This window comes from Arvicanthis niloticus, chromosome 8 (genome assembly GCF_011762505.2).
Source record: "Arvicanthis niloticus isolate mArvNil1 chromosome 8, mArvNil1.pat.X, whole genome shotgun sequence".
NCBI lineage: Eukaryota > Metazoa > Chordata > Mammalia > Rodentia > Muridae > Arvicanthis > Arvicanthis niloticus.
The window spans coordinates 33,445,437-33,470,099 of record NC_047665.1 but is presented as its reverse complement, the minus strand read 5'-3'; the positions used below and the strand labels follow the sequence as shown (position 1 = coordinate 33,470,099).

At 44.8% G+C, this 24,663-nt stretch overlaps 1 protein-coding gene across 1 annotated transcript; it reads right to left on the bottom strand.

The window, feature by feature from the left end:
* Nucleotides 1-18,992: 18,992 nt before the first annotated feature.
* Nucleotides 18,993-23,772, bottom strand: Sox4 (SRY-box transcription factor 4). The gene has a single exon (XM_034510312.2). It carries the CDS (start codon nucleotides 23,084-23,086, stop codon nucleotides 21,764-21,766), a length of 1,323 nt encoding a protein of 440 aa, XP_034366203.1. The 5' UTR covers nucleotides 23,087-23,772; the 3' UTR covers nucleotides 18,993-21,763.
* Nucleotides 23,773-24,663: the final 891 nt, after the last annotated feature.

Here is a 24,663-nt window from a genome sequence, read left to right as displayed (position 1 = left end):
ATGGCTAGAGACTTTGCCCAGTTTGAAAATTTACACTTTTCATTAGTTGACAAGTATATAAGAAAAGTATTTATACATGTTCTACCCCAGCCCCAAATAGTTCTGTACTGTTCTGTCCTGTCCTGTCCTGTCCTGTCCTGTCCTGTCCTGTCCTGTCCTGTCCTGTTCTGTTTTGAGTCAGGATCTTACTCTTCATTTTACGCTGGCCTGGAAATCACTATATAGCCCAAGCAGGCTTCGAACTTCTGACTTTGCCTCCAAGGTGCTGTAATTACAAGGGTGTGCTGTCAAGTCTGTCTTCCCTTCTCTTAATTCTTACATGCAAACAGCCTTACCTATAAACTGGGTTTACTGAGGCCTGGGGTTAAAGCTGGGCTTACACACAGAATTAGTTGTTAAACCAGCTAACACAATCCGTTATGGACTATGATTAGGAGAAATTTAGAACATGATTCCCGTTCTGATAATTGGCAGACACAGTGATCACTTTGCAAGTCATAAATTACACAAAATTATTAGATCACAGGAGCCCACAGCTTCTGAGTCATTCTTACAAAACAATGGAAGTGAATAAGGGCACACTAGTCGAATGCTCTTCCTCACTGGAGCGATTCAAGCAGGAGGTGAGAACAGAGAACAAAAGGATTTAAGAAGTGGCTGCCAGAGTTCAATGTCAGAGAGTCATGAACTACAGAAATGTTCTATCTTCTACATGTAGATCAATATAAATAACTGTTGTATGGGGGGAGGGTATCTTTCATTTTTGACAGGGTCTCACTAGCTTGGATGGCCTAGAGATCTAGCTGCCTCCACCTTAGTCCTGAGATTGACAATTCTAATTAACTTTTTGTTTGTTTGTCATTAGTTGTTTTTATCTTCCTCCTCCTCCTCCTTCCCCTTTTCCTCCTCTCCCTCCTCCCCCTTCCTCTTCCTCTTCCTCTTCTTCTTCTTCTTTCCCCAAAACAGGGTCTCTACATAGTCCCGGCTGGCCTAGAGTTCACTATTCAGACCCGGCTGGCCTTGAATTCACATATGTCTGCCTGCCTCTGCTTCCCAAGTGCTAGATTAAAAGTGAATACCTACCATTAAGCCCTGCCTTGCTTGTCTTTTTAAAATGTGGATGCTAGAAGTTAGAATTAACCTCTAAGGTACAGTCAATACTTTATTAGTTTATATTTCTAGCGTTTCCTTTCAGAAAAATCATATTGAAAGCATGGTTGTATGGTCTTACTCCAACCCCCCTCTCTTTTGGTGTTAGTTGAGACAGGGTTTCTCTGTATAGCCCTGGCTGTCCTGGAACTCACTCTATAGAAAATCTGCCTACTGCCTCCCTGAGTGCTGAGATCAAAGGCATTGTATCAGCACACCTGGCTAAGATATTCCTCTCTTACACAAAGACTTCTTCTTCCTCCAGTCAACAATCTAACTTTGTGAATGATGAGGACAAGGAAATTGTCAATTGACAAATGTTCTAATTCTCGCCTGTTTGTACATTTTAATAATAATATAAGCATATGCATCCAGGGCATAAAAGGTATATTCAGGCATGGACTGAGGATTTCAGGGACATTTTTTTTTTCCTAATTAGACACAAAGATGAAGAGCAGACAAGAGAAAACTGTCCGTCCTCCCCTCACACTTGACTGCTTTGTGAGAATACAGAGGCCGAGGTGGTAGAGCTCTCATTGCATCTTGATAAGGGTGGAAAGAAAGAGGGAAGAACCTGGGGGGATTCTAGGGCAACTAGAAACCACACAGTGGCTTCTTGTAGGTACAATAGTGATCCTTATGATAAAACCCACATTTAGCATTGGGTTTTATTCTAAAAATAAAATTCAAAGTTCTAAATGAAATGAAAATATGCTTAAGACAAAGGTACAATAAAAGCCATGTTATATTTTATAAAAGGGTCTGTGTGGGTTGAGAGCTTTATGGGACTGGACCATAGAACAGGAAAGAGATATGATTATGCTCAGGGTGTGTTATAGAGATTTGACCTCATAAACTAACTCTGCTTAATGGCCCAGGAGGAGAAAACAAAACAGAGTGGTTTTGAGGACCTCTCAAACACGCACATATACACACACATATTTGCACACAAGCATACATATATACATATACACACATACAAACACATAGATGTATATATACATATATTCATCCACCCAGAAATTTTCAATTTCATTTTAAATTAAGTGAGTTTTCAATTTCATTTTAAAGTAAGTGAGTTTCCCTTATGAAGTGAAAGGTGATTGTTTCTTGTGTGTTTCTTGTGGCTTGTCTGGAAAAGGATTCTTCAGTAGAACAGACAGGATAAGAAACTCAGGAAGCAGGTGGGAGGGAGACTCCTGGAATCATCATTATTCCAATAAGGAAGTCGAAGGCAGGTAGAGTCCTGTGCACGCTGCCTGGGATTGGGAAGCAGATTTCAGATAGTCTGAGAACAATGAGAGGAGCAGAGCCTGGAAAATGAGAAAGGCACAGGAGATCAGAGGACTCTCCTACCAGAATCCCTTGGGACTGAATTATTAGAATTTGCCTGGAGCCAGGTGCAAGCCTGTAATTCCAGCACCCTGAAAGCAAAGGCAGGAATAGGATGATGAGTTCAAGGCTGGCTTGGGATAGAGGGAAACACTGTATCAATAACAAACAAACCAACAAACAATGCCCCCACCCCCAGAACAAGAAAAACAAAACCAAAAAAATCCAAACAAAACCAAAACAACAGAATCAGCCTTTAGAAGGAGCCATGAAGACAAAGCAAAGGAATCTGAGGGAGAAGCCTTGTCAGAGTGAGGTTTTTAAAAGGCTAAAAGTGTAAACAAACAAACAAACAAAAACAGGGATCCACCAAGTATGGGGAAAAAGGTTACACAACCTGAACCCAATTCAGAGCCATGCGCTTGGGGGCAGGGGGGGGGGGGGGGCTTTAAAGCATGCCCCAGGCCAAGAAATAAAACTGCAGAAAGTGACAGGCCTGTAATAGGCCTGCCCAGGCTTAGTTTAGGAAAAAGCAGAACAGTTATGTCCTTGTGATCATTCAGTCTCAACCCCAAGATCTCCTCCAGGAAAGGAACCTGAAGGTATGAGCTGTGAAGTGGCCCTGAGTCTGCCCAGCTTTGACCCTGAGTCCCTGTAGGACTATGTCCAAGTGAGCAGACAGACTGACACCAACAGAAGGACAGACTACAGGGCTTCACAGTAAATTCCAGAAATATTCACGATTTTTATCCTACTGAACCCACTGTGGTCACTGAAAAAGTAAGTCTGAAATAACATGGAGAACGACCATACTCAGTAAAACTGTGTTTTGTGCTCTTCATTACAAACGGGCCTTCTCAATCCAAGGCAAATCTCGTTTAATAAACCAACTCATAGATTCTCATGGCATTCTCTATTTCTACTTTGAAACTCAAGATCTGCAGATTCTTCAGACATGCTCTCTCTCTCTCTCTCTCTCTCTCTCTGTGTGTATCTGTGTATGCATAGTGTCTATGTGAGTGTGTGTTTGTGTGCATATCTGTGTGTATGCATGGTGTGTGTGTGCGCGCGAGTGTATCTGTGTTTGTGTGTACATGGTTTATGTGTATCTATGTGTGTGTAAATGTTTGTATGTGTAAGTGTGTGTGTGTGTTCTGAGAGCAGGGCTAGGGATTGAACCTCATGCTTGCCGATTAGCAGGTTCTCCCCAGCTCCACCTTCATTTTTTTCTCTTGTGACTTTCCCTTTGATCTGCTCTCATTCCTTCATCAATTGGGAAGTCTGACACATCTGACTATAATAAGCACTATTCAAGATATTCATAGAGCAATCACACCGTCCAGTGTAGTTACACTGTTCAGTGTAGTTATGGTGGTTGAGAAAGCATTGTGTTCCAACAACTGATGCTATTTCCTGGTTTGAAAAAATGATTACCTCAGAAGATGAACCACACTTTAAACATGGGATTCTTGCATGATAAAGTCAGACAGCTTAGATTCAGCTTCAGTTACAGCTATTACCTGAGACATATTACTTTGTTTCTCTATACTTTATTTTCCTATCCACAAAGTGTGGTTAACAATAATTGTCTCATGGGGCTGGTATTAAATGAAAGAAGGTGTACATTGCTATGCACACTGATAACCCCAGTACTCAGGAGCTCAGGAGCTGGAGGCAGAGGGATGAGGAGTTCAAAGCCAGCCTTGTCTACATAAAACCCTATTTCAAAACAACAGTAACAGCACTCACACAAACATACCCATTCAGACATACTCACACACACACAGTCACACACACCTGCACACACATTGTAAATCTATAATAAGTGCTTAATCAGTGCTGTTGCTGATTTCAGTGGTGATAAAGTTGGGAAGTAATCTCAGAATAAAACAGTCAACAACCAGAGTGAAGATTTTCTGTCACTGTCAGGTGAGAATTTGTTTACAGGTAACAGATTACGTGACTAAAAGTAGCTGAAACCATACAAATCTGTCCCTTCTTCCCACATGATAAAAAATTCAATGGTACATTGCTTGCTTGCCCAGCATGTAGGAACCTCTGGGCTATAGGAGACTCTGTTTTAAATAAAAAAGAATCAATCTCTGTTTTGGTTTTTCAAGACCTGGGATGGACACCAGAGTCTTCCACATGTGAGACAAGAGTTGTACGGGCCCATGGGTGTTGTTGTTTTGAACCTCTGTGTCCTCCCTTAGAATGTCAGGCTGTAGTCAGCCTCTTGGTGGCCTTTCCCTCCTGACCCCAGCTGCTCCAGATCCCACAAAACAGGAAGGAAACAGGAATTGGCTGCTCATCAATGGCCTCTCCCCCATTGTCCAGCAGGAAAATTGCCCAGTCACCCCCACCCCCTTGCTTACACACTCTAGACTTGCCCTAGGTCATCTCTTGGCTACTCAGACACTCCTGGAAGACCAGGAGTCTGAAAAGAGAATTTACCCCTCTCTGTCACAGGGGTGAGAAGGACGCAGACTAGCCTCTGCCTCGGCATTTTACCTTGGTAGTTCCTTTCCAAAGGTTTATTTCAGGAACCAATCCCCAAATACCACTCCTACCACCATGTGCAGTCTCAGGAGTGAAGACTGACCAGAGGTGCCCGATGTCCCCACCCCCAAATGTTCCAGAACAAGTCATTGTCAATATCTCTTCAAAAAACAAGAACAACACAGACAAAATCAAGACAACAACAACAAGCTGTTTGAGGCCTGAGCAGGCCAGGTTCTCAGGACTGCGTTGGTGACTCATTCTTTTGTCCCTTGTGTTTCAGAATTTCTTTCTCAGAAATCCCCTTGATCTCATCCCTGTTCTCTTCCGCTTCCATTAGGCAGATCAAATGTCTTAAATATCAACTTCCAACTGGGCCAAAACACCCCAAGGAAAGGGAGGAGGGGGAGGAACTGAGGTGTGTGTGTGTAATGTGTATAAGGAAAAACACAATTTGCATCTTAACTTTTTCCAACTTACAAAGTAAAAACTGCACCATCACCTTCCTGCTAATTGCAGGACTTGGGTCTCTCTCCTTGACCCCTCAACTCCACCTCCCTCCTCTCTATTAACCAATTAAAAAAAAAAGAGGAAGGGGGTGGGATAAAGACATCCAACTACTGAGAAGCAAAGCAGATAGAGAGTGGTCAAAGGTGAAGACTCCTCTTTACATCAGGGGGCAAGAAAACAAGGACAACATTCTTTTTTGCTCCCTAACTTTAAAGGACCCATATGGTTCAGTCCCCTTCTCTCTTTGTGCATAGGACTGGCTTAACCCGCCACCCAGACCAGTTATCTTTGACATAGATAAGAGAATCCCAAACACAAGTCAAGCCTTTCTCTTAGCCAAGTGTGTCAATGAAATGAACTTGAGCTGGACAGTTGGCCAATGGTTATGCACTCTGAAGAAACAGGATCAGAATCATCCTGTTTCTGGTGCCAGCCAAAACCTCTACCAAATAATGAGTTCCACAAACATTAGGTAAGGGTTTGGGGGGCTTTTATACCCACAAAAAAGTGGTCCACAGAGTGGTGGACAGATAGATCTAAGCATGGCCAACTTCCAAGAAGATTTTGAGACTTTGGAAAGATATGGGGGTTGTGAGACACATGGATTGTGTAGGGTTTTTTTTTTTTTTAAGTTATATCTTATTTATTTGTGTGTGTGTGTGTGTGTGTGCGCGCGCGCGCGCGCGCACTTGTGTTGGGGGGGGGGGGCAGAGGTTCCACACAAATGCCACAGTCCATATATAGAGATCAGAAGACAATTTTGGAGTGTCACTTCTCTTCCTCCACCACATGGAGGTCCCAAGAATCCAACATAAGTCATTTGGCTTGGGAGCCGGCCCCTTTACATACTCGGAGCCACCTCACCTATTCTGATTAGGAATTAGTTAGTTTATTTTGAGACATTATTTTGTATATCCAAGTTGGCCTCGAACTCACTTGAGTATCCAAGGATGATCTCGAACTTGGTACTGAGACAGGTGTGTACAGCCCCTGCATAAACTTTACAGGGTACTGGGATTGAACCTAAGGCTTTGGGCATGGTAGGTAAGTACTCTCCCAGCTGAGCTAAGTAAAGCCTTAATGTCATCAAGGGTTCTTCATTGAATGATGAAGCTTATAGTTGGAGGGTTGCTTGACACCCTGTCCCCAGGAAAAGCACTGGTGAAGCTGGCTGGGAAGTTATCTGAAGAGAAGCTTTAAGCTCCCAGGAGTTCACTGAGTGCCAGTTACCACCGGGCACAACACACTGTTTCTATGCTGTCCTTGGTTTCTACTAATGAAGGAGGTCACATTCTCCAGTTGCTTACTGGCTTCCATGACCTTGGATAAATTTGCACATGATCTGACTAGAGTCAAACTAAGCAGGGAATCTATACGATGCCCAGAACTTGCCTACATGAACTATGAACGCAAGCTTCTGTTATTAAGTTCTGCCATCTTGGTGTAGATAATCCTACAACTGTGCACAAGTGCCTGAAGCTGTACATGAGCATTCTGGGCAGCTTCAGATAACATTTTCAGGAAAGGTCGGCATATGGTTTGTGGATTGCATAATAAATAGATGGTTCTCAGACCTTAACTTGAGAAATATTGTTAAAGCATTCCATTAGGGGATAATCCTATTAAATTAGAGAATTTGACAGAAGGGGGATTTGTAAAGGAATGTAATGTTCCGAGGGACATTAAATGTCTGTAAAAACACTGACTAGATCTGTAATAATAACTCCTTGAATTTGTGAGCTGTCTGCAAAAACATCGAGTGTTTAAACGTGCTGTTTTAAACACTACACAATTATCTGGAAATTCTGCTGCAGACTGGAAATGAAGCATCTCTCTGTCTCTCTGTCTCTCTGTCTTTCTCCCTTCTTCTTCTTCTTCTCCCCCTCTCCTTCTCTCAGGACTAGCACAGAGAATAATTCCATTAATTCTATCTTTTGGTGGCTATACCTAGGCACTTACCATTTCTCTGGAACTTCCTCTGCCCCTAATGGGACAGGGTATAACCCACAACACAAGCCTCCTCTGAAGCAAAGGCCTTCAAACACATTGATAATAAATTTCTGACATGTGTTTTGCCTGCATTAGAAACATGTTTGCTTAACTAAGGTCATGAGGAGGTGTTAGCCATGCAGGGGTCTGAATTTCATGTCGGCACGGTAAATCTGAATTTCTAGGCATGGGGACTGAGCATGTACATGCTTTACAAGAAGCCCAGATGATCTATAACTTATGTACATTAATTAAAAACAACTGCTCTGCCCAGTAGACTGTTCATGTGCATGCATGTCTGTGTATGTCTGTGTGTGTTTGCTTTGACTTTTTGGAGAGGATCTTGTTACGTATCCTTGGCTGGCCCAGAACCCCTATGTAGCCCTCAAACTTAGGGCAAACTTCCTGCTTCAGGCTCCTGAGTGTTGGGTGTACAGATGCAAATCAACCTACCCAGCTCTGTGGAGAATTAGACTCAAGAGTTTAGAGACAGGCTAAGCTATAGCTCTACACAGAGCTATAGCCCCAGCCTCATGGATTTTTTTTTTTTTTTTTTTTTTTTTTTTTTTTTTTTTGAGGTGGCCAGCAGTCTTTCTGCCTCAGCCTCCCAAGTACTGGGATTATAGGAACATGTCACTATACTCTGGCAAATTTATTTTGTCTCGAGACAGGACCTCATGCATCCCAGCCTGGCTTCATATGTAGCTCAGGGTGATCTTGATTTCCTAATCCTCCTGCCTTCCCTTCCTGAGGATTATAGACACGTCTCACTATATGCAGCGCTGTGGATCTATAACTTAGGGCTTCGTGTAAGCACTCTGCCAACTAACTTACATCCCTAGCCTCCATGGAGTCATTTTTTTTAATCATCAAGATTATTGCATTAAAAAAAATTACATGGTTAAAAAAATACATGGTGAACAAAACCTTTAAATAAAGGCAAATATACCAAAATGGAGTTTTCTTTTGCCATTACAGGTAGGAGGCACTGTCAGGGAGGCTAGTTTCTCCAGGTCCAGAATGGCACGCTAACTGGATGCTCTTTGTCCTTCATTCTGTTGGAAGGCAGAGACTAAGACAGCAGAACAATCTCCCTTCTTATCTGGTGTTGCAGTGAAGAGGGTTTAAACTCAGAAGACTTATTTCATTGAATTAAACCCATTATTCTTCCCTTTGAAAAGTCAAATTGAGTTCTGTGGTTGGTAACCAAACAGATTTTTACCTCAGTGACAGCATTAGCTCTTCTGAGACATACAGGCCAACAAGAAGCCTCACTCTCCGGGCTCACTCTCAATTTAGGGACTCTCTAAAGCAATTGTGATGGTCGAGTAGGCCCCTCTGTGGGGTGTCTTCTGCTTGGATGCAGCTTTCTGACAGGCTCTTCTGGGTGTGTAAAATTTTAAATCCTTTATAAACATCAATGATTGGCATAATTGGTGTAATTATAGGTATCTAAAAAGGAGAAAATGTCTGTGTAACAGCTGCCAATGGTTGGTTTCAGGAAACATGCAGTCACTTGTGGAGAGCTGGGCTCAGGGTATAAACACTTGGGTAATATTACTCCCAGAAGGACTAGCTTGAATCAGAGATGGCACAGAGATAGGAGGAAACTTGTTCTCTTCCAAAAACACAGAACCATGTGTGAACCAAAAGGAAGGAAAGGCCTAGAGGTTTCTGCATGCATGCAGAGCTAGATACCTACCACAGGCTGCTTATGTCCAGGACATACAAGAGTGCAGATCTTCAGGGTCTTTTATCAGGCTTACTTTGTTTTAATGGTTCCAATAATTATGAGGCCTTCGCTAGTTACAGCAAGGGTTGGAAAGCCTTTAGTAATTAGCCTCTGTTTATAAGTGCTGTATCTTGGTTACTGAGGTGCCTATATAAAAGTGGCTTCCTAGCTTGACATGGTGGCCACACCTTTATAATCCCAGCACTGGGGAGGCAAAGGCAGGCAAAGCTCTGCGAGTTTGAGGCCAGCCTGGTCTACATGGTTAGCCTTAGGGCAGCCACAGTTACATGATGAGACTCTGTCTCCTGGTGGTGGTGGTGGGGCCCTCTTATTTTGAGACATAGTATTCTTTAAGTCTAGCCCAAAATACCTTTTGCCAATTTACCACATGGTAGAAAATGGAAAACGGCGTGGTCAGGCTGACATCACAGTATGGGAGGAAAACCAGTGAAGTGCACATTAATATGAGACTATAACTTTTTACTGCCATTTAGTTATTAAAAACAATGGGTGGGGTGGACTGGGAGGAAAGGAGAGAGGGGAATCTGTGGTTAAAAGCATTTGCTGTTCTTTCGGAGGACCTGGGTCGAGTTCCCAGCACCACAGGGTAGCTAACAATCATCTGAAACTCCAGTTCTGGGGAATCTAATGTTCTTTTCTAGAGTCTTCAAGCATACCATGAATGTAGTAAGCAGACACATATGCAGGCAAAATGTCCATATGCACAAAACAAAAACATTGTTTCATTTATAAAAAATAAACCAACCCTTATCCTGGGTTTAGTTTTCACTAACACATATATTGGGGATGGAGGGAAAAGAGAAAGAAAAGAGAAGAAGAGCGAGAGAGAGAGAGAGAGAGAGAGAGAGAGAGAGAGAGAGAATGAACTTTCAAATGTGACTTTCTTCCTAAGTCAATTTCAGTTGCTTGGAGGGAAATGACATCCTCTCCCACCCAATTCCAAAGCTTAACTTATCCATTGTGTTTCCAGAAGGCAAGGAGGGAGCAGGCAGCACAGTTATCTCTCAACTTAATTCAGTTCTGGCTGTCACTGTGGATTGAGTCAACAGACACCTACTGGCCACTGATACGTGGTCTTCTCAAGTCACCTGTGTGGGTCATTCTGAGAGCTTCATTCTTTCTCAGAAGATTCCATATTGAATCCCTTCTTGCCATTCTGATGTCTGTACCCCACACTTCTCCTCCACAGCCTTCCAGTGTATCTTAGATTTTTACCAAGTTGCTCTTGATCCACTGAGACTTGTATTTAACAGTCAAAGGCTATCTACAACCTCCCTCTCAGCTGACTTCCCCTTCCCCAACACCCCAAGCAGAACAGTGCAGCTTCCTGAGCAGATGACTGGCTCCGAACACTAGCACCTCTTCTTGTGGATGCCAATCTTTATGAACTGCTGTCTTGCAGGGTTCCCTCCAGAAGCTCTGATCAGTTGATGTCAGCAAAGGACCATGGGCTCACCCTGGGACTCCTGAACTCAGCCCCCAGCACTCACCCTTGGTCTAGTCTTAGGTTTACTTGAACTGGGGAAGAATTAACAAAGCAAATCCTGCTTGTGGTTGGATGTTGTATCCTGGATGATCTAGTACAATGTTCATCTTTAAAGCATTGGCAATTTCTGTTAGAATGTAGTATATTTATTCCTGCTGTTTATCTCAAGACCTTGGTGCCAAACGTAGGGCCTCAGGAAAAAGGATAAGTTCATCCAACAAAGAGACAGCTACTGTGTTTGAAGACGGTACACTGTGGGTAGCACAAGAGGAAACAAGGCTGCCTCCAGGGTCTCAGGTCTCCTTACTATATGGAGACCAAAGAAAGAATGAAAACACAGTGGGGACCATCGGACTCCAAAAGCAAAAGCAATAATGGGGGAAGTAAAGAATGTATTCAACTAATTGGAGGGTAGACACCCATGGTTGGTCTGGGAGTGGGCAGTAAATCCACCCGAAGAAGCTAGTTCATTACCAGGCAAGTGATGGGTGAGTTAACTAGGCAGGCACAAATTTGGTTTAACTTTTAACTATAGGTCATTGAGGCAAGGCTCCCATTTTTATCCTCAGCATGCGTTTTGTTAGCACCTGGAAATCTTCAGGGTGGAAAGTGGTCTAAGATCTGCATCTGTAATTCTGAGATCTAGCAACTCTCCACTTCCCAAAGTGGCTGAAGAGAAAAAGAGATTCTTGTACCTTTAAAAAGATCAGTATAAAATGACATCATCATAACAGTAGAAGCCGGAAGTCTTTTCAGCTAGTGTTTCTTTGACTTATCCATCTTACGTTTATTTACAAGAAAACAGTCAGTATTTTTTTTTCCCCTCTGAGCTCTGGTTATCCTGGAACTTACTATGTAGACCAGGCTGGCCTTAAACTCACAGAGATTTACAAGCTTCTGAAGTGCTAGCATTAAAAGTATGCACCACTATACTTGGCTTGATATCTTGTTTCTAGTATAAATTATATAAAATAATGGTTATGATGACATTGTCCCGCACACTGATATTTTGATAATGTTCACTTCCAGTTATTCTCTTCCCTCTTCCTTCATGATTTTTCTTTCTTGGCTTAAAAAAAAAAATCAGTTTTTTTTTTTTTTAAAAACTTATGTGTATCTTTGTGTGTGTGTGTGTGCTATGTATGTGCAGGTATTTACAGAGGCCCAAAGAGCACACTGGTGCCTTGGGCCTGGAGTTAACAGAAGTAACTGTGGCAGTTGTGAACCACACCATGTGAATATAGGAAACTGAACTCCAGTCTCTGAAAGAGCAGCAAGTACTCTTTAGGCCTTGTTTTTCATCTTTTAAAGACAAACTGTCTTGTAGTCCAGCTAAGCCTCAAATTCCCTATGTAGCAGAGGCTGACCTTGAACTCAGTCCTACTTCCATGTTCTGAGTGTTAGGATTGCAGGCAGTGCTACCATCTGCAGCCCTGTGGCCCCCAACCCCCCAACCCCCAGCCCCCAATACCTTAAAAGAAACTATTTGGGAATGCTCTTTTGGCTAAACTATTTGAGAAACACAGAGAACTTTCCAGGGCTACTTCACTTTCTGGATTCACTGAGGAGGGGATAGGTCAAAGACAGACTTCTGGCCCTTCTGTCTGGGGGAGGAACAAAGTGCTGTGTGTTTTGAGACTACAGGCCCCACAACTTCCCAGGAACTTTAGATAAATTATTCAAAGTCTGCCTTCTCCGGGGAATGGCAAACAGGAGAGATAAAAGGCCCACTAGGGAGTGTGGGAAAGGGAGGGGGGTGAGAAAGTGAGAGAGGCCCGGGGATGATGAAGAGTTGCAGGAAACTATTTTCACAGGTTTTAGGTGCCAGAACTGAGGGAGTTAGGACAGCCACTGGTAAGAAGGTGACAATTAAGCACACAGACAACAGGACTTAATTGATGCGTTAAGCCCGCACTGCCTGCTTGGCTCTTCGGAAAGCAGTTGCCTGCTCCTTACTTGGACGCCATCACCACATGCTGTGCATTCACTACAGAAGGAGCCTACTAAAGCTGACAGACAGGGTTTCCATTTCCCTCCTTCCCTCCCTCCCTCTCCTCCTTTCCCTCCCTCCCTCCAAACTGCATGCTGGAGCAGGAAATAGCGGAATTAATTGTATTGAAAATAACTAAAAAAGCAAGCGGGCTAAGTAGATGATATTTCATTTGTTTCTTCTGTTCGAGTCACTAAAAATAAAACCCCAAACCTTCCAATCAGATGTTGATGTCGCTGGAGAGCCTTAGGTGCAGAGCACAGTAAGCTGGTGTATGAATGAACTGTAACTTTGGCTTTCACCACAAAGTCTGCAGGTTGAAGGACAGGCCCCTGCTGCAAAGCTCATGCCCCGACTCGACTTGTGCCTGGCATGTTGGCAGGCCTCCATTAAACCAATTGTCTTGAATGGAAACTGTCAGAAGAAAAGAAGATGGGCTAAATTTGTTATCACCTGTACCTATGGATATCCACACATAGAGGTACCTCATAACTAAGGCATAAACCAGACTGCAGAAGATACAAAAGCCCCCTGGGAAATTCAGTTTAGTGATGTGAGGTTTTTCTTCTTCTTCTTTTTAACATTAAGCAGGAAAACAACACATGCAGGAAACCATAAAACCCTTCAAGTTAACTGTAGCAACGGCCAATCTCTTTAGGATAGGATGGGTAGTCTAGAGCCTCTGCGTAAAGGTATTCTGAATAACTTGCAGCCTGGACACTGACCCCACCTTTTGGATGACAGAACAGAAGATCCACTCCTGATATTTAGATCATTTCTCTTCTTTTCTGCTATGCTGACTCCTGAAATTAAGACTGTGCATTCATATTTTAACACACATTTGTTGAACTAATATGTAAACACACTCATATACACATACATGAATTACTTAAGCTTGCATTTCCAACTGAGATGGTACAAAGACATCCTTGGGGAAATGGATCAAAGCTGAAGGAAGGATGTGGGGGATGAGATGACCTCCAATCTTTACCTCAAGGCCTCCAACCTATGTTTCTCTGTAACTCAAATGGGGATACATATTTTGATTGTTTTTGTTGTTTTTTAATTTTTATTAATTTTCATTTTTGTTTCATTTTCCTTTCCTTCCTTTCTTTCTTTTCTTTTTGGTTGTTTGTTTGGTTTGGTTTGGTTTTCAAGACAGGGTTTCTCTGTGTAGCCTTGGCTATTCTGGCACTCACTCTGTAGACCAGACTAGCTTCGAACTCAGAGATTTACCTGTCTCTGCTTCCCAAGTGCTGCGAATTAAGGCATGTGTGGCCTACCAGCTCCTTCCTGGCTTGCTTTTGTTTTCTAGAGACAGAGTCTCACTACGTAATAGTCCTAACTGTCCTGGAATACACTTTGTAGGCCAACCTGGCCTCAAACTTGATCTCCAAGCAATCTTTCTGTTTTCGTCTTTTGAATAATGTGCCACCATACTTGGGGAGAAACTGGATCTAAGTTCATTCTTGGACTCAGGAAATAGGATTCCAGTGCCCCTGCTCTCTTTTTTTCTGGTTAAGTTGGGTGCTGGGGCTCCAACCCAGGGTCTCATACATGCTAGGGCAAGCATTCTACCACAGCCCCACCCTTCTTTCCCTTCTGACTCTATGATCTCAGGCTTATTACTGAATCATCTCCATGTCTCCTTGTAAAAAGGGTGGTATCAATCTTTTGCCTGTATACCTATTGAGATCATGCTAACAGACTGTGAGGGTAGTCATTTTCACTTTGGTTTGCACTGAGAATATATGGAGAACTTAGACTGTGGTCTTGTTCTGCTCTTTAAAAGAGTCCTGGCCAAGGAAAGAGTATAGGGGATGGATTTGATCAAAACCTGCATTGAATATTTGCATGAAATTCACTAACAATAATTTAAAAATCTATTAAAGAAATTAAAAGAATTCTGGACTGGACTTAGATCCATGGAAGAGAAATTACCTAGCATGCCCCAGACTCAGGGTTCAATCCCCACTCTCTCTCTCTCTCTCTCTCTCTCTCTCTCTCTCTCTCTCTCTCTCTCTCTCTCTCTCTCTCTCTATCTCTCTCTCTCACACACACACACACACACACACACACACACACACGTTCACACTCCGAAACCATTCTTTTTGTTTTGAGACAGGATCTCACATAATAGGCTAGGCTGGCCCCGGACCTACTATTTAACCAAAGATAGCCTTGAGCTTTTGGTTCTCCTGCCTCTACTTCCCCCAGTACTGGCATGGCATCAACAGGTCTGTCTTGTTGTGATACTGGGAGGCCAATCCAGGGACTCATGGCCTCCTGTGTGCTTCACAAGCACTTAACAACTGGGCTCCAGTCCTAGCCTTGTCCTCAAGTCATACTAATATGGAGGATCTGAGTAGCAGACAGCATATTTATTGTTCTGTAGTGCTGTCTAATTTCTCTATTGCTGGTACTGTGGTTGGCTTGCACAGACTTTACCTTTTTAGAATCAGCCACGAGGTAAAAGGCTGGTACTTCATGAGCAAAAATTGTTGCCAGGCATTGTGCTGTGTGTGTTCCACATGTGGGGACACACTCAATCCTCACAACAGCTTTCTCTGTCAGGTAGCCTTCTACGGAATGATTCAGAGCTGAGGCTTGAAAGGACTAAGAAACTTGACCACCGTCCTCCAGGCGGCTGACCTCAGAGCCAGTATTCAGACATAGATTTTTCACTAAATTCAAAACTACTTGCTACACACAGCACAAAATGCAAATATTTTGGGAGATGGATATATTCCAAAAGCTTGAAGAACAGGTTTTGTGAAAGAACTCACTGGAAAGTAAATGTGGAGAAACAGGCATTAAAGGGTCAATCCTACTCTAGGTTGTTGGAGCTATCTTGGAATTCATTATGTGAAACAGGCTGACTGTGAATTCACAGAGACCCACCTGCCTCTGCCTCCGGAGTGCTGGGATTAAAGTGTGCTCCACCATCCTGAAAGTTTATGGTAAAGGCTTCACGCCACAGTGGTGGGTTGTGGAGACAGAAGGAAGTGAGCCACCACCATTTTGGGCAGGGCCCTGACAAGCTGTATGTGTACTGACTACCTCACCTTAGACAAAGGGTAATAATGATGGTTAGTGCAGTCTGAAACACCATGCAGAAGTCAAAAGATGCTCACACCACCCACAGGAGCTGCCGACTCAGCTTCCAAATGGTGGGCAGGGTGAAAGTACAGACAGACAAGCTGGCCACCCCAGCTTCAAGGGGTGGGCAGAGTGAAAAAAACGACATGGATTTTCAGATTGTTTTCTAGGATGAATCAGAGAGGCTGGAGTAAATGCAAGAGATCAGAGGCCAGAGGTGTATTTATAGTCCTAGGGCCACGGCTGTGAACCACAATCAACAGGAAAGCCAGAGAGGCTCCAGCAGTTGAGACTGCTTCCTGTTCTTCCAGGGAACCTGAACTTAGTTCCTGGTATGGAGTTTGGTGGCTCACCTGCTCGTGACTGCAGCTCCAGACAATAGGACACCTTACTATTGTGGGGCCCCTTGTATGCACATGGGCACACCACACACAGACACTTCCATAAAATCAATCTTAAAAAAAAAAACAAAACAAACAAACAAAAAACCCTCAAAGTACCCATAAAAAAGAAAAAAAAAAAAAGAAAACTTCCACCCTGAGAAATCTAACAGATTTGGGTTCTTAGGTTTTCTGGAAGTTTTCTTTTTTAAATGGACAGCACAGCCATGCTTTGCTTTCCAAGCCTTCTGTGTCATCCCTCAGTGGCTAAGATCTGTGATGAGAGGGTGTGATAGTGGGTGTGCACCTTTAGGCCCAGCACTCACTTCCAGAGACAGGAAGACCCTTGAATTCAAGGCAGTTCCAGGACAGCCAGAGCCAAACAGAGAAACCCTGCCTGAAAAACCAATAACAAACAAACAAACAAACAAACAACAAACAAACGATTTATGATGAAGCACTCTGACTCTATACATCAGATAAACTGAGTTGTTGACCTTCCAACTCTGCTCTTTTCCTCAGGATACCCACTTAGACCAGTGTTAGCAGAAACACTAGTCCTCTGCAGGCCCTCATCCCACCAGAGAAGTCTGAAGGCTATTTATTTATTTATTTATTTATTATTTTTCATGGCACTTCAGGGCATTCAGCTAGGAACTGACACGGTGACAAGTGTCCTGAATCCACACTGCTGATTGAGCAGAGGGCCTGAAGCTGTGTCTCGAGAACAGAGGAGAGCCAGCTGGAGCTTACTCTTTTCTGCTGAGCAGCAGCATCTGAAAGTCACCGTAAAGTGGTTTTCTAGATCTATTTTGCCTTGCACAGTCTGGCACGTAAGTATCCTTTCTAAATGCAGGGTTCAAGTGGTTTACATCTGCCACACCCCTGCTAGGAAGCACACAGTATTATTACTTTAAAGAGAAAAGAGTGATTGATGTACCAGCATTCCTTGTTTTCTTCAGGGGCCTGGGACTGGAACCCAGGGCCTCCAGCATGCTAGTTAAGTGCTCTGCTACACTTTCCCCCTGAACCTTGAGATTCTTAAAGAAAATATTTGAAAGCATCTGCTTGCTCCTCCATGCCAAGTCAGGGAAAAATAAACAAGGTTGTAGCAGAAAAGCCTACGAAAATACAAACATATTCAAAAATATGCATCACTTAAGGCCTTAGAGGATCACTTAGAGGATCCTTCAGCCTGGCCTGTCTCACGAGCTTGGATTATACCACACCCTACTGACCTTTGTATTTGGGAGAAACCCCTACCCCAAATTTAACAAAGCAAGCCTAAGTATTTTTTTTTTCCATCTTGTAACTATTGAAGGGTTTTCTCCTCCAAGACCCTGAGCTACTCTCTTCATCTTAATGATCCACCATTAAACAAGGAGATTAACTCTTTCCTAAAATTCTTTTAAAAAAGGAAAAAATTACAATGCCATATTGTTTCAAGGTCCCTGTGTAGGGTAGAATGGTATTTTAGGATCTATAGCTCAGTGGTAGAGTGCTTGCCTGGCACCCACAAGGGCCTAGACTTAACCCCCAGTACCACAAACGCACTACACTCACACAAGGTAGTACCCTAATAGGAAAGTCAGTAAATTAAAACTCAACATATAGAAGCTTACATGAGAAAAGGGGAGAAACTAAATCCTGCCTGTCGGAGAGAAATGATATTAGAACAATATTATTAGAGAGGGAGTTGCTTTTTTAGGTTTTTTTTTTTTTTCTCCCTTGAATGCTTCATTTAAGTATGTAGTGTCTGTTGATCACAGCCAACCCCCAGCAAATGGCTTTTCACTGTGCAAAAATGCTTGCAGTACGGGTCTTTAAGTCTTCTTTCTGTTGTGATCCCAGGATGCCAGGATCTTGCCTAGAATGGACTGTTTCCAAATGCTGCATGTTAACCCTTTCTCTCCAGGGCTGAAAGACTAGGAAAGCACACATTTGTGAAAAAGACTAGGAAAGCACACACACATTTGTGAAAATGAGCTTCTGGAAGGGAAGATGACTTCTATTTGCCCATGGAGACTGTTGATCTACTAAAATAAACAGGAAATTCTGACCAGCTGCATGCAGGCCTCACTAATGCTGTGTCTGGTGCTTATAAAATCTATACACTCTCCTTCTTGGGGTGCTATTCCAGTTGTGAGCAGGTAGACTATATTTTACTTACAGTGACACCCATGTTGGGCGTGGCACAAATGAGGAGCTTAGGGCCTTAGTAACTTTTGTTCTGTAAACAGGGTCTTAAGTAGTCCACTCAGGCCTTAGACTCAGGATCCTTCTTTGGCCTGGCCTGCCTCTCAAGTTGTTGGATTACACCACACCCTACTGACCTTTATATTTGAGGGGACAACCCCCCCCCACTCCCATACCTAACAAAGCAAGCCTAAGTTGTAACTATTGAAGCCCTTTCTCCTACAAGACCTAATAATTTAACAGGCTCATTTGTTCCTGGTGTGTAAAGGGAATGGTGGCTTAGAAACACAAAGCAAAAAATAAATTTAAAAAGTTCAGTCAGCTGGGTTGAGCGGAGGAGCCTGCCCCTCCCTCCTTAGAAATTTCCAGACAAAGGGTGCCTGCTGATGTACAGTAGATGCAGAGAATTCCTCGAAGGCGCGCAGAGGGTTGACACACACGTGGCTGATGCCATCACTGGGGTCAGGCATGCCAAATCTGGCCAAGAAGAACTTAGTGTTTGCCGTTAAGATGGCTTAACCGTATCAGCACTAGCTCCCAAGCCACCACAAAACAGCAGTCTGCAGTGACAGGAGGGAATCTCAGGAATAAGGATGACAAAAGTCAAGATTTAGGGTTCAGTTCCAGCTGATTTTATTTCCTTCTCAAAAAAAGTTATTTACAGAAGGTATATAGCAACAACCTGACAGGCAGTGACGGACAGGATTAGCTGGCATGAATTTTTTTTTTCTTTTTTCTTTTTCTCTTTCCCCCAAACATTGCTTTTTTTTTTCTTTTTGTGGCCTTGAATTTTAAGACAAATATTCTACACGGCATATTGCACAGGATGGATGGTTAAAAAAAAAAGAAAAAAAAAAAGAAAGGAAAAAAAAAAAAAAAGAGTTTAAAAACAAAAACCCTTAACGGAACTGCCTCTTAAAAGGCAGGCGTCCTCGTGCCTGTCATGTTATATTAAACATACATACACACAATCTTTTTGCTTATTATAATACAGACTTAAATGTACAAAGATGTTTTCCACTTTTTTTCAATCTTTAAACACAACAGCTATAAACCTGAACACATATGCTATCACCATGCCATAAGACTAAAACAATTATATTTAGCGACAAGTAGAAAGGATTAAATAGTCAAATACAAGAATGAAAACGCAGTACATAGTGTCGCAAACTCAAATCGGCATTTAGATAGATCCAGTGGTTTAAACGGCACGTTTTTGCTTTATAAAAAAAGTGCAAAAAAGATGTGGTTTACAAGTTAAAGCTACAGAATCCCTTTTTGCTGTGAATGCACCAGTTTAAAAACCTCTGGACAGAACAGCAATTCGTTTAAAAAATCTGTTTTCTTTAAAGCATTATGGTGCTGGGCTGAACTCTCCTCCCCTTAGAAGACCGGGGGTTAAAAGGTGGAAACCAGTGGCAGGTTAAGGGATACTGTCACTTTAAGAAGCCTGCAGATTGAAGTGTAAACATGGAGAAACCAGGGGCTGATTTTTCAAACTGTGTGAGATATTAACCAGCCACCCTATTATAAAATCAGGAAATCCAAACAGCGATTTACACCGATTAACACCCCCTTTATATATTTTTTACAAAAATACACTGAGAAAATAATCAAACGTTTTCATCTCTCTTGTCTTTTTTTGTTTTTTAAAAGTGTCAAAAGTCTACATTTAAATATAAAAAATTAAAAGTTAAAACTCTAGCCCTTCAGTGAAGGAGACGTAAAATGGCGTGGGTAACAACACTAGAAAAAAAAAAAACCGAAGAAAAAGAAAGAAAATAAAAAGGAAGATAAAGAAACGAGGTCAAAAGACAAGAAAGCAAAAGAAAAGGGAAAAAAGGGGGGACAAAAATAAGAAAACTGTTTGGCCAGTATAAATACGTCCACATATAAAATGGCATCTGATTACATTTACAAGGGAAAAAAAATACAAAGATGGAGCGTCCGTGAGGGGGTAAAAATAAACGGGTCTTCTCAATTACACCTATAAAGAATAAACACACACGGAGAAAAAATTTGGTCCTGAATTGTGGTTTTTCAAAAGTCCAGCACAGATTTGAGTTGCGTTTGAATCCTTTTAAAGAGTTAAGAATGAAAAGGAGCTGGTGATCGGTTCGTTGTAGGAATCAAACATAGCGCCATCTATCGGCTTCTTATATTATCCTACACTATTTTAAAAACTGCTCAACAGTCTTATACAGAAATCTTCAAAGATAGACAGGATAACATGCTATATTAACCCCACCAGTGAAATAACTCAACACCATCACGATTCCCATTAAGAGAAGAAAAAATTTCTTTCCCCCCCCAAAACCACTCCGCGGCCCCTGGACCACATCCCACAGTCTCCTATCCTCCCGCCGGCTCTGGGTAGCCTCACCTCTCTGAATTTTTTTTTTTTTAATTCTTTATTTTTGCACAGACCCCAGGCGGAGGCCCGGGGACTCCAACGCCCTCTGTGCTCCGGGTCCTTCTGCGTCCCCAACCAGGCTGCTGTGGCTTCCACGCGGTCCCCATGTCCATTTCCGAGGCTGGCCTGCTGCTCCCTGCACATCTCCTCCAGCTGCAGGGACAAGGAAGGGGGGGAGGGGGGAGGGGAAAGAAAGAAAGCCAGCCCGGGACTTCGCCAGCGTGGAGTTTCTCCATGCCAATGCTCCCCTAAGCCCAATACCATGCCTTGGCCAAACACATCACCCCGGAGCCTTCTATCTTCATTGCAGAAAAAGAAAATTTAAAAAGGGAAAAATACGAAGAGAATACAAAAGAGGGGGTGGGTAGGAGATGGGGCGCGCTGGATTTCCCCCCTCCTTTCCTTTCTTGACCAAGAGGCAAAATAAAATCAAGCAAGAAATCACCGAGGCGAGAGGGGGGGCAAGATTCCTTCGGTCTTTAGAAGCTTTGCTTGGCTTCTTTTCTTGCTGGGGGTGCAACCAAGTCCGGAAGCTCGTTGGAAGGGGAGGGGGGGAGTCTCTTCAAGCAAAATTGGGGAGGAAACTCGAAGTAGCTTTTTTAGCCACCACCAACATCAATAAAAACAACAAAAAAAAGCTCGCCCCCCCCCCCCCGCCTACTCTCCGCCTCCTGGAGCCCCCAGCCCTGAGAGTGGGGGATGGGAGCACGAGTTCACTACGCCCCCGTGCTCCTTTTCCAACGGTGGGACGTGGTCTAGGCCAGCCCTATGCACTTTTTCTTCCTTTTCTTTTCCCCTTTCTCCTTCCACTCTCCATCTATTCTTTTTTTCCTCTTTTTTCTTTCTTTCTTTCCTTCCTTCTTTCTTTTTTTTTTAAATTTTTTTGTTTTGTTTTGTTTTTTTTTGTTTTGTTTTCCTCTCTCCTCTCCTCCCTCTTGACTCTCCTTCTTCCCGGGCCGCGCTCCCTTCAGTAGGTGAAGACCAGGTTGGAGATGCTGGACTCCAGCCAATCTCCCGAGATCATTTCGCTCACCTCGGGCGTGCAATAGTCCGGGAACTCGAAGTGGGAGCCTGAGCCGGGTTCGAAGTTAAAATCCAGGTCCCGATCGAGCGCCGATGAGGAGCTGAAACTGCCCAGGGACATGCTCTCAAAGTTTGAACTGGGGTTCAGGTCGAGCAGGTCGTCTTCGAACTCGTCGTCGGACGACGAAGAGCCCGAGGAGGAAGAAGAGGACGAGGACAGCGATGAGGACGCGTGCGAGGGCGCGCTGGACGGGGCGGGCGAGGCTGCGCGTAGGCTGGCATAGCCGCGGTGGTCAGCGGGCGATCGGCTGGCGGCGGGCGATGATGCTGCGCTGCTGCGGCCGCTCAGACTCCGGCCATCGGGCGAGCATCCCGGGCCCCCATCTTCGTACAGCCCCAGTGGATCGCTGGGGTCGGCGCTCGTTCCCAGGCCCCCAACCGGCGACGCCGAAGCGCCCAGGCTTCCGAAGAGGTATACGCGCTTCACTTTCTTGTCGGTAGGGTGTTTGGCGGGGGTGGCCAGCGCGCTGGACGGTGACGAGGAGGCAGCCGGGGTGGCCGAGCTGGGAGTCCGCACCTTGTAGACGGTCGCGGGCTCCCCCAGGGGCAGCAGGGCGGCCTGCTCGGGAGAGAACGATGCAGCCGCCTTGCCGCCGCCCGCCGGGACGAGCTTGGCGTGGGGCTTGCCGACCGAGTTGCCCGCCACCTTGGGGCCGCAGCTCTTCTTGGGCGCGGGCTTGGAGCTGCCGCCCGCGCCACCCCCCGCGTGGCCGCTGCCCGCGTGGCCGCTGCTGCCCGCGACCTTGTCGCCCTTCTCCCCAGGCTTGGCTGTGGCCGCCGATCCCGCGCCCGCGTTGCCCGACTTCACCTTCTTTCGGGGCCGGTACTTGTAGTCAGGGTAGTCAGCCATGTGCTTGAGGCGCAGCCGCTCCGCCTCCTGGATGAACGGGATCTTGTCGCTGTCCTTGAGCAGCTTCCAGCGTTTGCCCAGCCGCTTGGAGATCTCAGCGTTGTGCATATCGGGCGACTGCTCCATGATCTTGCGCCGCTCGATCTGCGACCACACCATAAAGGCGTTCATGGGCCGCTTGATGTGGCCACTGGGCGTCTTGCACCAGCTGGGGTCGTCCGCCTTGCCGCCCGTGGACGCGGTGGAGCCGGGCGTCGGGGAGGACGCGATGCCCAGCTCCAGGCCGGCGCCCGAGTCCGAGCTCTCCCCGGCCAGCAGAGCCTCCGTGTTCTCCGCGTTGTTGGTCTGTTGTACCATGGCCCCGGCTTGCCGGGCGCCCACGCGCGCTCACACGCTCGCGGCGCGGTCGCCGGGCCCTGCGGGCTCCCCGGGGCGGAGACCAGGGTCCCCTGAGCGGCGCGCGGGCCAGGGGCAGCCGCCTCCCGCCGCCAACCTAGAGTCCCCGAGGCCCTCCGTCCTCCCTCACCGCTGAAGTGCTCCCTGCGGGCACCGAGGCTGGAGTCGGCCGCGGCGAGGAGTTTCTCCAAACGTTGGTAGCCGGAGTATCTTCCAAACGCAAGTTTCTCGCCGCCTCCGGGGCAAGTCTTTCTCCCACCCCTTTCCCTGAAGCAGTCGATTGCAGTTCACGAGAGCTCGCGGTAGCTCAGGAAAGAGACATCGTCTCTAGCGTCTAAGTCCCTTTCCTGCAGTGCAAAGCCAAAGCGACTCTGGCTCCGGGACTCTCTGTGGGCGGAATCGGCGCTGAGGAGTTGGTGCAATTATTTTGTTGCAAGGTAAGAAGCCAAGAAGCTTGCATGCAACAGACCGGCATGAATAAATGTATGTTTCTCCCTCCCTCCTGCAAGAAGGGGAGCTGGTTGCCGGCAGAGTTCCCCCACTGCAGACTCTCTAAGAAACAGCTTGCAAGAACTGGAAACCGGGAGGGAGACGGGCCCTCTTTCCCTCACTCTGTTTCTCGGGCTGCAGCTTAGAGCAGACCCCAATTCCGCCTCGCGCTTCTTTATCCCTTCGCAGACAGCCAATCAGCCGCTGTAACTAACGCTTCCTCGTGCCAAGCCCCTCCCCCGTCCTTCCCATTGGCTTGGAACCCGATGCAATAATAATCTCCGCGTGCAATGAGAAGCTCCAAATCTGACCTCATTCCAATTTACAGAGCAAACTTTTTAAAAGGGCTAGAAGTACAGCTGAGATTTCTGCTGCCTCTTTCCCCCCTCCTTTTGCTGGGTGCGTGCGCGTGTGCGTGTGTGTGTGTGTGTGTGTGTGTGTGTGTGCGCGCGCGCGCTCATGTGAAGAGGATGTTAATGCATGAAGTTATTAAGGGGAGAGACGGAAATGTATTCTAGCCATTATGTTAGATAACAAGGGGCTTGGAGGGGGGGGTGAGGGTGAAATACTGTAAATGGAAGCTTTCTGCTTAAAAGCCGAGTGATTATTTTTATTAGTTCTTTTCAGCCCAGGAATAAAGAATCAGCCTTTGGTGCAAAATCTCTTTTCTTAGCTCCTTCTTAAAGCTAGAGATGTAAGTGGGGGGAGCCACAATAATAAATCAATGGATATTGAAAACCATTAAGAAAGTGGTACCTAGACACCTGTCATCACAATTATTTTAACAACTCTAGGTACAGAACAGACGTTGGTGTATTGTGTAAATCCCTTCAGGATGCTATCTGTGCTGTTTGTGAAAGGCAGTTTCTTTTTCCTTTTTCAGTAATTGCTTACTCTTTCTGCCAAACAGGGGTTAACTAGTTATTTAATGATTTCAGCTCCCCTATAAATCCTGGGTAGGCCAAACAAGATTTTCTGTGGAACGCTAAGGCAGTGGTCCATAATTACCTCAATAAGAGACTTTGTGTGATTTTTGTATAGGGCGATCA

Bases quoted from the DNA above. Each gene is read 5' to 3' on its own strand.
- Sox4 (XM_034510312.2), bottom strand. From the start codon at position 23,086: ATGGTACAACAGACCAACAACGCGGAGAACACGGAGGCTCTGCTGGCC.